The sequence below is a fragment of the Scyliorhinus canicula genome, chromosome 4, assembly GCF_902713615.1.
Source record: "Scyliorhinus canicula chromosome 4, sScyCan1.1, whole genome shotgun sequence".
Taxonomy (NCBI): Eukaryota; Metazoa; Chordata; class Chondrichthyes; order Carcharhiniformes; family Scyliorhinidae; genus Scyliorhinus; species Scyliorhinus canicula.
Genome location: NC_052149.1, coordinates 40,928,028 through 40,943,980, shown reverse-complemented (window position 1 = coordinate 40,943,980; position 15,953 = coordinate 40,928,028). Strand labels below are relative to the sequence as shown.

Genomic DNA, 15,953 nt, shown 5'->3' with positions numbered 1-15,953 from the left:
CAAAGCAGATGGGGGCAATAACAGATGCATACATCGTTGTTTAGTACCTTTGTAAAATAATTGAATCAATTATTAACAATAAATACAAGAATCTTCATTGTCACAAGTAGGCTTACATTAACACTGCAATGAAGTTACTGTGAAAAAGAAGTTGCCACATTCCGGCGCCTGTTCGGGTACACGGGGAGAATTCAGAATGTCCAATTCAGCTAACAGCACGTCTTTCGAGACTTGTGGGAGGAAAACTGAGCACCCGGAGGAAATCCATGCAGACATGAGAACGTGAAGACTCCGCACAGACAGTGACCGAAGCCGGGAATTGAACCTGGGACCCTGGCGCTGTGAAGCAACAGTGCTAACTACTATGCTAGTGTGCCGCCATATAAATATGAGGATTGTCTGCACAATTAGCCATTTGTTATCAGGTAGATTCAGAAAAGGTAGACACTGTCCTTTTCAACTTTATCCAGGAAGTGAAAAGACAGGTATGCAATGGACCTTAGAATTACAAAATTATGGAGGTTATGGATACATTTTTGGATTAGATAAGAAACTGGCCAAAGAGAATGCATTTGTTACAGCAGTTATGTTTAGGGAGGGGTTTTTTGTGGGTGGTGAAGAGGGTTGAGAGGCATCCCAGGCATTGGCATTGGAGGTGCTATTGTTTCTAAATTGCTACAGTGACGGTGGATTGAAAACCTCAGTACTATTTGGCTACATTTGCAGGTTATACCAAATTAACAGTTGAATTTTTTTTTAAAATGCTGTTCAAAATCCATCTCAGCAGAACAGTGGCAAATCCCCAAGCCTGGCAAGGGCCCTAACAATGCTTCCTATTAGAGACCAATTTATTGTGCCTCCATGTGTTATAAGCTGCTGGAGAGAATCCTCTTGCACCTTATCCAGCCCACCATGTAGGGTGCACTATCCATAGACCAAGCTGGATTCCATAAGGAGCGCAGCACAGAAGACCAGATACATGCCCTCACCACCCACATCGAAAATGGCTTTCAAAAGCGCTTGAAATCTTGAGTCATCTACCTTGATCTCTCTGTAGCCTACAACACTGTGTGGCATAAAGGCCTACTGGCCCAGCTTTCTAGGTCCTACCACCCTGGGTTGTTGATACCATCGCTTCTCTTCAAAGCAAACTATTTCAAGTCCCTATGGGCCCAAAGCTAGCACAAGTAAGGGGCAACGATATGGCTATCTTAAGGGTCAGTACTGGCCCCCACCCTGTTCAACCTATACATCAATGGCCTGCCAGCCACATGCAGCTGCACATTCATCTATGTAGATTACATCTGCTGTGCTTACCAAGCAAGAGATTTCAAGGACGTTAACAGAGCCCTTAATGACAACCTCTGTGAACTCTCTGACTACAGTCAAAACTGGAACTTCAAGCCAATTGCTGTCAAAACCGTATTGTATGTTTATCACCTTGATAATGTAAGAAGTCACCAAGAACTTGGCCTCTACCTAAATGACAACCACATCAAACGCCATCCTACATCTGCCAATATTGGTGTCATTTTCGATCGCATGCTGACTTTTTCAAGCCGCACTTCCAGAAATTCTGAGCTAAGCTGAAAACTTTCAGCACCCTCATCAGCAAACTGGCAGGAAGCTCTTGGGGAGCCAACACCAGAAATTTTAAGAACCTCCTCTTTGGCCTTCTGCTATTCAGTGGCTGAATACTGCACTTCTGTCTGGAAGAACTCCGTGCACCGCAAACTGGTAGACGTCAAGCTGGATGAGACCATGAGGAACATCTCTGGAGTAATCCGGTCAACAAACAGGAATTGTCTTCCCGTAACCTGCAACATTGTGCCAGCACAAATCCGTCATGTAGTTAACGCAACAGGATTGTTGAAAAAGGAGAATGCACAAAAATCTAGATCTGCCACTTTTGGAAGACATCACCCACCCACCCAGCAAATGCCTTATCTCAAGGAAGCCAATCTAGACCAACTTGCCCAAGCTAGGCAGCTCTGTTGCCGACCTGTGGCATAACACCAACAACGCAACCCAGAATTAGCACTTGGTTGATTATCCTATGTTAGAAATCCCAGGCTTCGATCGCCCGTACGGCGAATAGGCCAGACTGAAAAGGTTTCTCACTGGAGGCGGAGCCTGCCGCAACAACCCTTTTCCTTGGAGGATACCGTGACTCACCCCTGTGCTGCTGTGGCACAGTGCAAACCAAGGTGCGTATAATCGTCAAGTGCCCTGACCTGTGCTTCAGTGACGGCCTCACTGCCCCACACCAGGCTGATGAGGAGCTGTCAACTGGCTGAAGGATTTCAAATTTGACATCTAACTGTGCATCAGTCCATACGATAGTAGTAGTAATAGTGGCAAATGATGTTTAGTCATGATACAAGTGAGGCAACACCTAAATTTTAAGTTTTAAAAAAAGTACTGGAAAAAAATACCATGCATGTCAGCATTGGAAAAGAAAAAAGATAACCCAGTGTTTTTAGCAGAGCCTCATCAGAAATCTTTGGTGCAAAATGGCTACTCAATCTTCAACCTTCGCTTTTCAGATGGCGGTAAACATGCTTTGCATTTCTACTATTTTATGACTTTATTTTAGATTTTGCATTTTTGCAGCTTTTTTTTAAAATCGTCTTTGTCTATTTACAGATGGCAAATGTCTGCTGGTGGTTTTTCTTCTCGAAAGTCATTGAACTGATGGATACAGTAAGTGACTGTCGATTAATTTTTCAAGCACAAAAATTTGAATAGTTTCAGTGGTTATATTGTGTTTGGCTTTCAAAACTACTGCTAGTTTTTAAGAGGTAGTATTGCTACTTTTCTCAGGATTTTATTTCAAAGGATTTTTTGAATCCGAGACCAACATTCGCAATTAATTTATTTGAGTGAGTGTGTAAGTTGTTGGAAAGCTATCTTTAAAAAATTGTGCTCCTTTTCAGTTTAAAGTAATGTGACGGTGCCCCTGGTACTGTAGTAGAGAGAAATTAAAGCAACAAGTGCCAAGATACTTAATATTTATGAATAAATTATGCTGGATTGAGTGTAATTCGTTTTAACAGTGCCGCTTTTACCTCCAGGAGTGAAGTCCATGTCTCAGTTTCTGACAGGGCAATATTATGGAGAGGGCTTCATTTTAGATGACACCACGAACCATTTTTTGACTGCTGGCTTTGTTCGGTTTGGTTGATTATCACCTGGAAGTCTGAAAATTCTTGTTTCAAGCTCCACTTGGAGATGTGAGTCAAGGCTCCAAGTGCCCGTTGAACTGGATGTTAAATTTGACCATTGAACGAAGGAATGAAAGTTTCCTATGTTCTGGCCAAAATTATTTCCGTAACATATTCCACCAAAGATAAATGAACAAGCCATTCAACTCATGGCTGTTTGAGAAGCTTTTTGTGTGCAAAATGGATGCCATGTTTGCCTGCCGAACTGTTGTTGCAGTTCCAAGTCATTTACTTGTGTTAAGTGCTATGAGATATTTCTGAAGGAAAAATTTCATTCAATGAATTTAGAGTACCCAATTCATTTTTTCCAATTAAGGGACAATTTAGCGTGGCCAATCCATCCACCCTGCGCATCTTTGGGTTGTGGGTGCAAAACTCACGCAAACATGGGGAGAATGTGCCAACTCCACACGGACAGTGACCCAGAGCCGGGATCGAACCTGGGACCTCGGTGCTGTGAGGCAGCAGTGCTAATCACCATGCCACCGTGCTGCCCTCCTGAAGGAAATTTAGAAGTGCTGCATAAATGCAGCACTGTGACCTGAAGCTCTACATCACTGCTGAATCTGTTTCATTCATGTTAATAAAGATATCTTTAACTTCTGTTGGAACAAAAAGAAAAACTTGAAATGAGTGTCACATGCCGGTTATAGTGTTGTGAGTGGGACTTTAATCTACCAGGGATTAGTTTGATAAACGGAGTTAGTAACCTGTCTTTTTATTGCTCATTCAAAGCAGCCAGCCATTAATTAGCATCTGAAATTTGGGACCTGGCTTGTGGACAATGAGAATGCGCTGCCAACTTGTCACTTTTAGGTCATTGGTGTTGCATTGCTTTCACTTGCATGTCTCGCCAAGACGGTGAAGGGAGCTGTAAATGCGTCTGCTTTCTAATATCTGTTATGGTTTGGTAAAGTATGCTGTAAAATAAAAATTAAAACAGCTGAATAACATTAGCTATGCCACAGAATTTTTAATGAACATTCCAAGCATTTATCAATTGCCATGCTGCTAAATTATTTTGGCATTCATCTCTATGGAGTACCGCGCAAGAGAAGACTGAATTCAATCCTATTAGAAATTTAATCTCCCAGTGTGAAATATGATTTTCATGGCTTTAAAATGGAATCTGAATAAAATCAATACTAATATCTCCTTAGAGATTTTACGCTTTCTTTTTTTTAAAAAAGTGCTTTATCGAGACAAACATTATTAATGGCACTGGTCTTGTGATAGACGAGTCTTCCTGTATCTGAGATAATTAGCGAGTATCCTAAATAATACATTTCAGATCTAATGAACCCCATATCATAGATGTTTACAGCATGGAAACAGGCCCTTTGGCCCAGCTTGTCCATGCTGCCCAGTTTCTATCTTTAAACTAGTCCCACTTGCCCGCTTGTGGCCCATATCCCTTTATACCCACCCTGCCCATGTAATTGTCTAACTGTTTTTTAAAGGAAAGAATTGTACCCACCTCTACCCTTTCCTCTGGCAGCCCGTTCTAGATGCTCACCATCCTCTGTATGGAAAAAAAATTCTCCTCTGGTCTCTTTTGTATCTCTCCCCTCTCACCTTAAACCTATGCCTTCCAATTCTAGACTCCTCTACCTTTGGGAAAAGATGTTCACTACCTACCTTATCTATGCTCATCATTATTTTTTAGACCTCTATAAGCCTCCTGCGCTCCAGAGAAAAAAATCCCAGCCTACCCAGCCTGTCCTTATAACTCAGACCATCAAGTCCTGGTAGCATCCTCGCAAATCTCTTCTGCACTCTTTCTAGTTTAACAATATCCTTCCTATAATAGGGTGACCAGAACTGAACACAGTATTCCATGTGTGGTCTTACCAATGTCTTGTACAACTTCAACAAGACGTCCAAACTCCTGTATTCAATATTCTGGCCAATAAAACCTTGCATACCACTGAACTTATCATCGCTGAGGATGAAGTATGGTTAATTCTAGTTTGTTTTTTGGACTGATGCAGACATTTTATTTTCTTTAAGAGGAAAGTAACAAACAGTATAAGTATTGATTATCCTTTTGCTCAACTTCCCCCTTGTCACTGTTTAACTTTTTTGTTGGCGACAGGTGACAAGAGACTAGATTGTTTGGATTTTGTGTTTTATTTCTCAATAGCCCGTACATCTCTTGCTTTATTTTCCCCCCTGGTTTTGTATTTCTGACTCCATTCAATTTTTTTCTTTGACAGATATTTTTCATTCTGAGGAAAAAGTACAATCAGGTCACATTTCTTCATGTTTACCACCATGGCACAATGATTTTCAACTGGTGGGCCGGAGTAAAATATGTACCAGGGGGCCAATGTAAGTATTATTCCCATCATGGCCAACAAGACAAGTAAAGCTTTTGGAGAGGTTTACACAAAGTAACCAATCATTTACTTTTAAAATCAAATTCTACAAGAAAACTTACCGTTAATTACTTCAAATGATTAGCAAATCAAACCACCCTATTCCATTACATCATTCAGATTGGGACATATCCAGTCAGCTAATTTGTTGACAAAATAAATGATGATTTAATAATTAACGTATTCAGCTCTCCCAGTGCGGTGGTTATTATTGAAACAAGCTTCTTTATCACTGTGAATAACCTGAGGAAAATATCTGGAATCATAGAATCTTGCAGCACAGAAGGGATCCATTTGGCCCTTTGTATCTGCGCCAGCACTAAGCCCTATCCAATTTAGTCCAGAGCTTTCTTCCCATAAATCCTGGAAATAAGTTCTCTTCAAATACATGTCACTTTACCGTTGAAAGTTCCTACGGAGTCCGTTCCACCTTCCTTTCAGGTAATGTCTTCCAGATCATAACAATCTTCTGTAAAAAATATTTTTCCTCGTTTCCACTCTAGTTCTTTTGCCAATTATTTAAAATCTATGACTTCTGGTTACCGACCCACTTGGAAATGGAGGAAACAGTTTCTCCCTAATTGCTCGAGCAAAATCCACCATTTTGAATGCCTCTAACAGGCCTCAATCTTCTCTGTTCTAAGGAAAACAATCTCAGCTTTACGATTTTGTGGGCAACATGGTGGTGCAGTGGTTAGCACTGCTATCTCATGTCACCGAGGACTCTGGTTCGATCCCGACCCTGGGTCACTCTCCGTGTGGAGTTTGCACATGTTTGTGTGGGTCTCACTCCCAGATCCCAAAGATGTGCAGGGTAGGTGAATTGGCCACGCTAAATTGCCCCTTAATTGGAAAAAAATAATTGGATACTCTAAAAGCTTTACGATTTTATCAATTAATTGAACACCCCCATCTCTGATAAACCTTCTTTGTGCCCTCTCCAAGGCCTCAACATCCTTTCTAACGTCTGGTGGTCATAAATGTGTGAAATCTTCTAGGTGAGACCTAACCCGTGATTTGTAAAGTTTTAGCATCACTTGCTTTTGTATTCAAAGCCAATTATCCAATATGCTTTCTCACCAGCCTTCTGAACTTGCACTACCACCTTCAAAGATTTTGTGAATATGCACCCCCCAGATACCTCTGCTCTTGTACTCCCTTCAAAATGATAGTAATTAGATTATACTGCCTCTAACTTTTTTCCTCTCCAAACTTCACATTTATTCCAATTAAATTGCATCTGCCATGTGCCTGTCCTGAAGTGTGATACTATCCTGCTCACTATTTCCTACATTGTCACGGTTTGTAGCATCTGCAAAACATTGATCTTATCTGCCCTGTACCCAAGTCCAGATATACGAGAACAGCCACGGTCTTAATATCAACCTCTGATGTTTCATGCTTCTGTCCAGATAGAAAAAATCCATTCACCGTTACCCACTGCTTCTCCTCCCTTCCAAGCTCCCTTCCATGGTATCCATGTTATCACCTATCACTTTAATGCCATATGCTTCTATTTTCTGTGTCTGTCAGTTATATGTCAGGACGGCATGGTGGCACAGTGGTTAGCACTGCTGCCTCACAGCTCCAGGTTCTTGGGTTCAACTCCGGCCTCGGGTGACTGTATGGAGTTTGCACTTTCTCCCCGTGCCTGCTGCATGGGTTCCCTCCGGGTGCTGCGGTTTCCTCCCACAGTCCAAATATTTGAGGTTAGGTGGAGTGCTCTGCTAAATTGCCCCTTAGTGTCCAAAAGGTTAGATTGGGTCATTGGGTTACAGGGATAGGGTAGGGGAGTGAGCCTGGGTGGGCTGTAGTTTCAGAGGGTTGGTATAGACTAATGGGCCGAATGGTTTCCTTCTGCACTGTAGGGATCCCTTCTGCACTGTAGTGATCCCTCGTGCTGTGAGGCAGCAGTACTTTTGTTTTATAAATTTTGAAAACCTATTCATTTTTTCCAATTGAGGGGCAATTTAGCGTCACCAGTCCACCTGCCCTGCACATCTTTGGGTTGTGGGGGCGAAACCCAAGCAAACACTCGGAGAATGTGCAAACTCCTCCCAGAGCTGGGATCAAACCAGGGACCCCGGTGCCAAGAGGCAGCAGTGCTAACCACTGCACCACCGTGCTGCCTTGAGGCAGCAGTACTAACCGCTGTGCCTTTTCGCTGATGTTTTCTGGCACCGATCATTCATCCACTCTACTCCTCATTATGTATCTGGTGTGAAGCAGTCTTTCTTTATTTCCCTTAATTATCTAGTGTTTCACTTTCAATAGAATGACAAAAGTTTACAGCACAGGTGAGACCATTTGGCCCACCTTCTCTGTTGGCTCTTTGCTAAAATTAAACTGGCTGACAACATGACAAGTGATTATTTTTAAACGCAATAGAAATAAGGTCCAGTTTGACAAAATCAAACTCGTATGTCGACAAGCAAACTTTCTTTCTCTTCTGCAGCCTTCTTCATTGGTTTGTTGAATTCCTTTGTACATATTGTGATGTACCTATACTATGGTATTGCTGCAATGGGACCACACATGCAGAAGTACTTGTGGTGGAAGCGTTATCTCACCATGCTTCAACTGGTAGGTTTATTCTATTTTGCCATTTTTCCTTTTTAAATGTGTGCCAACTAAAATCTTGGCTTTGTCAAAAAAAGTGAGATCTAATAATATCTGATTATTTTCTTTCACGGGTTTTGGGCGATGCTGGCAAGGCCAGCATTTGTCGTCCATCACTAATTGCCCTTGAATGGCTTGCTAGGCCATTGCAGAGGCCAGTAGAGAGTCACCACGTTGCTGTGGGCCTGGAATCACATGTAGGCCAGACAGGGTAAGGACAGCAGATTTCCCTCCCTGAATGATATTGGTGAACTAAATGGGTTTTAATGACGATTGACAATGCATTCATGGTCACCATTACTTTTTTTTTTAATAAACAATTTTATTGAGGTAGTTTTTGGCTTTATAAACAGTTACAGACATCATCAGAAAGGAAGCAAAAAAGGCAAAAATGTGCAAACATCCACGCATGGTCACCATTACTGAGACTAGCTTTAAATTCCAGATTTTAATGATTGAATTTAAATTCCAAATCTGTGATGGCATTTGTCCCCAGACCATTAGCTTGAGTTTCCAGGTTACTGGTCCAGTGACATTCCCACCACATCATCATCTCCCCACTGAATACGTTATGCATTTTTAATGCAGCAGTGAATTCAAAGCTTCAAACTTGAAAAGACTTTCTGTGTCATTTATCCTTAAACTGCTACATTTCGATGTCTCAACATTGCTCTGTATTGCTTTGCTGCTAGTCTGGCTTTCAGACTTTATTACAGCAGATGGAATTGGCATTAGGGCCTCATTGAAGTGCTAATGTGCTCTCTACTCTTTGCAGACATCGTGCTGACAACTGTGCCTTCTTACTACAAGCTCAAAATGCACAGCCCATGCGTGTGTGCTGAATAGAAGTCTCCCTTTCTAATGTTGGATGCCAGTTCTGTACAGAAACTGCAACCTGTCATCAATGTTCCCTTTAAGCTGCACAGCCAAATGTTCTCACACAGGTCATTTATCATGTGACACAATCGCCTGGAAAAATGTACAAGATCTGCACACATAAATTGCCCGCACACTTCTGTGCTACATTACTGGGTACATTGGCTGGAATGTATCCAGGCTAGGATGTTTTTTTAAATTCATTTACGGGATGTGGGCATCGTTGGTTAGGCCAGCATTTATTACCCATCCCTGATTGCCCTTCAGAAGGTGGCGGTGAGTTGCCTTCTTGAACCGCTGCAGTCCTTCAGGTGTAGGTACACCAACTATGCTATTAGGGAGGGAGTTCCAGGATAACATCCCAGCGACAGTGAAGGAACGGCAATATATTTCTAAGTCAGGGTGGTGAGTAATTTGGAGGGGAACTTCCAGGTGGTGGAGTTCTTGGGTATCTGCTACTCTTGTCCTTCTAGATGGTCATAGTCATGGGTTTGGAAGGTGCTTGTGAAGGAACCTTGGTGAGTTACTGCTGTGCACCTTGTAGATGGTACACATGGCTGCCACTGTTCATTGGTAGTGGAGAGTTTGAATGTTTGTGGAAGGAGGAGCAATCAAGCGGGCTGCTTTGTCCTGGATGGTGTCGAGCTTCTTGAGTTTTGTTGGAGCTGCACTCATCCAGGCAAGTGGAGAGTATTCCATTACACTCCTGACTTGTGCCTTGTTGATGGTTGACAGGCATGGGGGTTAAGAGATGAGTTACTCGCCATAGGATTCCTAGCCTTTGACCTGCCCTGGTAGCCACAGTATTAATGTGGCTAGTCTAGTCCAGTTCAGTTTCTGGTCAATAATAACCCCCAGGATGTTGATTGGGGGGGATTCAGCGATGGTAATTCAATTGAATGTCTGGGGTGATGGTTAGATCCTCTCTTGTAGGACATGGTTATTGCCTGACACTTGTGTGGCGCAAATGTAACTTGCACTTGTCAGCCCAACCTTCGATATTGTCCAGGTCTTGCTGCATTTGGACATGGACTGCTTCATTATCTGAGGAGTCGCAAATGGTGCTGAACATAGTGTAGTCATCCGCAAACATCCCCACTTCTGACCTTATGATGGAAGGCAGGTCATTGATGAAGTAGCTGAAAATGGTTGGGCCTAGGACACTACCTGAGGAACTCCTGCAGTGATGCATGAATGAAGAGAATGTAAGAGGACCTTCTGCAATAGGCATTTAAAACAATTGTGAGATAAATTAAAGTGAGAAATGGCTAGAAATATACAAGAGGTGGGTATTTGAAAAATGGGTTAATAAGGTGGGGTTTCTTGAGGCATGGAGGGAGTCTTATTGGACTTAGTAATTAATATATTTACATGTAGCATTTTGTTTCTTAAATTTTAGGTCCAGTTTGTGGGAATCGCTGTGCACACCTCTTATAATCTCTTCACAGACTGTGATTTTCCAGATGGGTTTAATCTTTTCGTATTCATCTACATCATCACCATCATTATTCTGTTCAGCAACTTCTACTATAAAACCTATATACAAAAAAAGACAAAAAAAGCATAAGCTCTGAAAAGACTCTTTCATTCCTTGACCTATTTGGGAGTATCTGTATCAAAGTCCTCACATCAAACTTTGTACATTTTTATTTTGGGTGACGGAAGGGGTTTTATATCTTGGGATACATTCTTTATAATTGTAGAAAACCCCTTTGGTTAATTGCTGCTTTAGTCCTCAAGTGTCATCAGTATTTATGTCTGTACTTTAAAGTTCCCTCTTGCAGCTCATAATAATTACCTTGTGATTTGCCACCATTTCAAGTATATTTTTTAATTTAAAACAAGTGCGTCATCCAAGTTTATTGAATGGTTCTGTAATATGCTGAGGTGTTCACCCCCATGGAATCCATCCGCCTCTATTCTGATGGGAATTTTGCTTCAAACTGCTGATGTTGCCCGACACCAGGGACTGTTCTGTAGAATCTTGCGCCTGAAAGCTTGCGTTGCTATCTTTGTAAAGGTGGCTGCACTGATGAGAAATGGTGACATGAGGTGGCCGTAGTAGAATCACATTTACCTTGCAATGGCTCAGTTGGAGCTGGAGCAATTGTCAGAGGCAGCACTGTAAGGTAAATGTGTTCCATTTGGCTACTACAGAGCAGTTTGGACTTTGCACATATCCCCTGACAACAGTAGCAACGAATTGCACTGCAATAGCCATTAATTATTTTCTTACTTCATGTATGAAGTCTTTGTAACCTTTGATTCTTTTTGAAGCATGATACAATGTTATGAGACCTGGTTGGGGCTCATGGGTCATTCAATATCTCAGCTAAATTTCACAGTGATGCCCATTTGCCATCAGCCAGTCATCTATAAGCATATGCCACTCGCAAAATCTTTACTGTACCTTCACAAAATGTCTATGTTATAAATGCAATATGTAATTAGATTTAGAGTTTGGTGAACTGTTCCTTTGTACAACCTGTTTTGTTCACATTCAAAGGACTTTTATGCAGAGCTCTCTCCTCCTGATATGTCTTGGTGAAGCAAAGTACAGCACAACCAGGTCAGTGCTGCTGCCAGAAATGATTTCCTTCTTTAGCTTTGGGGTTGAATATTTTTGAGCAGATTGAAGGCTGATCAGAAGTCATACTGATGAACACTGCTGGTGCAGACCTGTTTTGTTTAAAGGTGCTCTTTGTATACCAAGCAAATGTGCCTCTTCAGTGCATTGGAATTTTTCCAAAAGACTGTTGCAATCAGAAGTGGCCCCACTTTCCAATTCGACAAATATTTCACAAGAAAAAAAAATTGTTTTGTTAAAGGGGGAAAAGTGATGATATAAGGAAACACAAAAAGGAATTTTGTTTGTTTATTGGATCTACAAGATTTATTCATGCAAGAGGTAGAGAGTCACTAAATAACACGTGCCAACCTTTGTTCAATGGGTCCCTAATGTAGTGAATTCTAATTTACATGTGTCTGAGATTTTAGCATCCCCACCGCACCCAACCTCCAGTCCCCAACCATCAGGGTGAAGCACAACTGTTGCGCTGTTTGCTTTTATAATGAGCTTTTAAGTATGTATCTTATTGCCAAAGTTTTTGCTATCTTGCCTCTCTGCCTCTTTGGGAAGAAATGACATTCTGGGAGAGAATGACTAGATTGCTCATAATTCCACCCTCAATTTACAGCTACGTCTTGGAACTAACTAGGCTGAATACTGAGAGATATACAGATACTACACAAGTGCATTGATGCTGATTTGAATGAGTGTTTTTTTTTGTTTGGTTAACTTTTTTGTGTTCTTGTTATGAATGAGTGTGTGAAAGTTCTGGGACTCCTGAAAATTACTGATTAAGAGACAAGCCCTAAAAACTTAGTTAAACTTTCTTCCAATTGGACTCCTACTTTCTAACCAAAACTATAAATGTGGTAACTTTCCTAGTAGTTCAATTTGATCCCCTGCTCTGCTAGTTGTTCTTAACTTGGTGGTAATGGTGCTACAATTCGGCTCGGCTTCCCTGAGTTAGGCACATTATCAAAGCAAGGAATGGAAACTCATTCTGTGCTCACAGAGTCCAAAGATGTGCAGGTTAGGTGGATTGGCCGTGCTAAATTTCCCCTTAGTGTCCAAAAGATGTGCAGGTTAGGTGGGATTTTTGGGGCTAGGATAGGGAAGTGGGCCTAGGTAGGGTGCTCTTTCATAGGGTCAGTGCAGACTCAATGGGCTGAATGGCCTCCTCCTGCACTGTAGGGATTCTATGGATTCTCCCTCACCCTATTATTGCTGTGCCATCTAATAATAATAATCGCTTATTGTCACAAATGGGCTTCAATGAAGTTACTGTGAAAAGCCCCAAGTCGCCACATTCCGGCACCTGTTCGAGGAAGCCAGTAGGGGAATTGAACCCGCGCTGCTGGCCTTGTTCTGCATTACAAGCCAGCTGTTTAGCTCACTGTGCTAAATCAGCCCCTGATTACGTATTCAGGAATAAGCCCTGGATTGTCCATTATTTTCCTTCATTTCATTATTGCCAAGACCATTAACCTTTGATAGATGCTTGGTCAGACCTTGCTGTGCACAAACGTGGGCTAGATTCTAGGCCAAGCCCCATATCTCACCCTCCAGGCCTTTGCCTTGCCTCACAGTTCCTACTCTTTCAGTCATAGCCTCTACTCATTTTGATACCTCTCCCCACCTACTAATGCCTCCTGAAAATATTTTGTTTATTTATGTCTTTAGTCACTTCACCAGTTCTACTAATTCATGCATAGTGCCTGCATCCCATCATTTTTTGTGACATTTTGCTTGACTGATGTTGCTTTAAAAAATGGAAGTATTTGTGATCTGCAACAATGCTCAATGGAGAGCCCTGTGTAAACATCAGGTGAAAACAAGACTGAGCCTGGCTCTGATGTTTGCTCCCTTCTCCACTTGTTAAACAGTGTGTCATAACTTACATTCGATGATCAAATTTGTGTGGTGAAGTGCCAGAAGACAACCAATGGCCGTGGAACCAAACCCTAATGAACAGCTCTTGGATTGTTGTGAAGATTGTAGTCTTAACATATTTTTTTCATTGGATTTCTGCCGACCTTTGTCTGACGAGTAATAGCCAAGAAAATGTTATTGACCTTCCCCTCATGATGTACCAACATGTGGACTAGTGATGCAGGCAGAGGAAGTAAGAGAATTTAAATAAGAAAATGTAAATCAGCCCACTAATTTCAAACTAAAATTTCAGTATTGTGGAAAATAAATCACGGCTCTCATTTAATTACAGTGAGTAATGGAATTTACAATGGAAAGGACCTCCAATAGCATTGGCTCATGTTGATGTGCGATTGATGCCAGATTTAATCATAACACTTTAAATATTTGTCCATCATTTGAACAAGCCTTGGTTCTTAATTGCCCCTAGTTTTTTTAAAATACTGTTAATGGAAATGATCTGAAAAATCCATACCAGATCCATCAGCACGCTGCAGGTGATAATATGAACTACTGCTGTCAAGAAGCTGCTAATAATTTAAAGCTTGTGACCAGTTTTTAACTGAAGATCTAGAGAGTACCATTATTCTCCCACAGAAAGCTACTTGACCTATCTTACAAATGTTGACTGACCTGATCTCAATTTGCATCATTTTCTGATATAATTTCACTTTCCAGCAATTTTATTTTTAATTTTGGCTCTTGTGTCAGGTAGAAAATGTTTTGTAAATTAAGTTTTATGAATTAGTGAGAGGGAAGTATTTAACTCGCAAATATATAAGTGGTAAATAAATGTTCTACTAGATGCCGCACGGTTACCTATGCACTTCAAGCAGTGATGCACAATGGGAGGCCTGCTGGGTGATTTCTAGCTGGTGCTCAATGCAATTCCCTTTGAGAAAATCAGACTGATAGTGATTCCCAAAAATGAAGCTGGTGGTTTTGAGCTACATTGTACAATGTATACCTTTATTAACCAAAGTTAGTGTCACTGGATCTTTTGCTTTCCTTCTGCCTTTCCAAAACCACCAGGCAGAACATTCTGTCCTGTCAGCACTGCATGATCTTGAGAGCTGGGTTACTTGTGCTCCTGACTTAATCTCGGTAAAAAGACAGGAACCAGTGGCGCTAGCACTCCATGAACATGTAGACACTTATACTGTTGTATTTTAGGACCCTTTACCATTTTTAAGGTCATTCCTGCTGATGAATGTATTGGATGTTTGGCCTTTTTGTGGGCTTGGAATAATACATGATAGCTCCAATAGCCAAATACATTGTGCAGCACTAGCTTAAGCTGTTGAGAGATTGAGTGCACATATGTTGGTTGTGGTTAATACAATGGATTCTGTTGGTAAATCTGGCAGGCTGAAACACTACTGAGCTCAATTTCAGATCATGCTCTGGAACCCTAACGGAGAAACAAGGTTGACATTGCGTCTGTGTATGATATCAAAGAGTCTGTGTCTGTAGAAATATGATTCACCTATAAGCGGGTCAGGAGTTTGAATCATGGCAACGACTGATTTGGGTATTCCAGGTGTATCCAGAGTCTGCAGTGTGTTAACAGAATTGAGCATGTTTATACCCAGGAATCTCAGGAATGCTTATTAAAATAGGAATCCTGTGGCCAAATTGTATGGAAAGGGCTAATATTGAAACCACAGTTGCTTATAACAATTTTACCAAAGTGAAATAGTATTTTTTGATTCATTAAATTTGAATCATTGTAGAAAGTATTTGTAATTTATAAAAAGGTTTGTACTGATCATTGCACTTGAAAATAATGAATTGCTAAAAATGTAATGTTAAAGCTGCAGAACTTGTGTACTAAATGTCAGTAGCTATCCTGAATCTAAAAATGCAAAGAAAAGGGATTTTATCCTCATTTGTCTCAACTTGCCATGGTCTCGAGCAATGTACTTTGTCTTCGTTAGAAATGATTGCTGGAGACAGCAGACAACTTTGTGGGGTCTACCACCGTCACTCGAACCACCTGGTCAACCAAATGGAATTCCAGCTGATATCTATTATTTTCCCCTGTTGTTTGGACCTCTTGATTGCAGCCCTTGTTTTGAATGGCTAAACTCCATCGAGGCCAATGCTAATCTTTCAGGAAGGTTTAAGTTGAGTTTTGTTTTTTGTAACGTGGTGCTGCATGCCAATATTTTGCATCTGAACCAGATGAAGTTGTTTGTTTAATGGCCTGTTATATTTCTAAGTTCTTGAATAAAAGCTGATCGTTCACTCACATTTGGTCCTGATGATGCTTGTGTGTTTCTTAATCTGCTGAGTTCAAGTCATGAATTCAGAGGCCGCAGCACTGATCCCTGTGGAGCACCATTAGTCACAACCTTC

General features: G+C 41.3%; 1 protein-coding gene across 2 annotated transcripts in view; it reads left to right on the top strand.

Annotated features, from left to right (window-relative positions):
- LOC119964517 (elongation of very long chain fatty acids protein 4-like) overlaps window positions 1-15,848 on the top strand; it is a 53,329-nt gene extending 37,481 nt beyond the window's left edge. For both annotated transcript variants that reach the window (XM_038794101.1, XM_038794100.1), the window contains exons 5-8: window positions 2,647-2,703; window positions 5,441-5,555; window positions 8,058-8,185; window positions 10,497-15,848. In XM_038794101.1, coding sequence (XP_038650029.1) covers window positions 2,647-2,703; window positions 5,441-5,555; window positions 8,058-8,185; window positions 10,497-10,664 — 468 coding nt within the window. In that variant the 3' untranslated portion in view covers window positions 10,665-15,848. The remainder of the gene's footprint in view (window positions 1-2,646; window positions 2,704-5,440; window positions 5,556-8,057; window positions 8,186-10,496) is intronic.
- The last annotated feature ends 105 nt before the right edge of the window (window positions 15,849-15,953 follow it).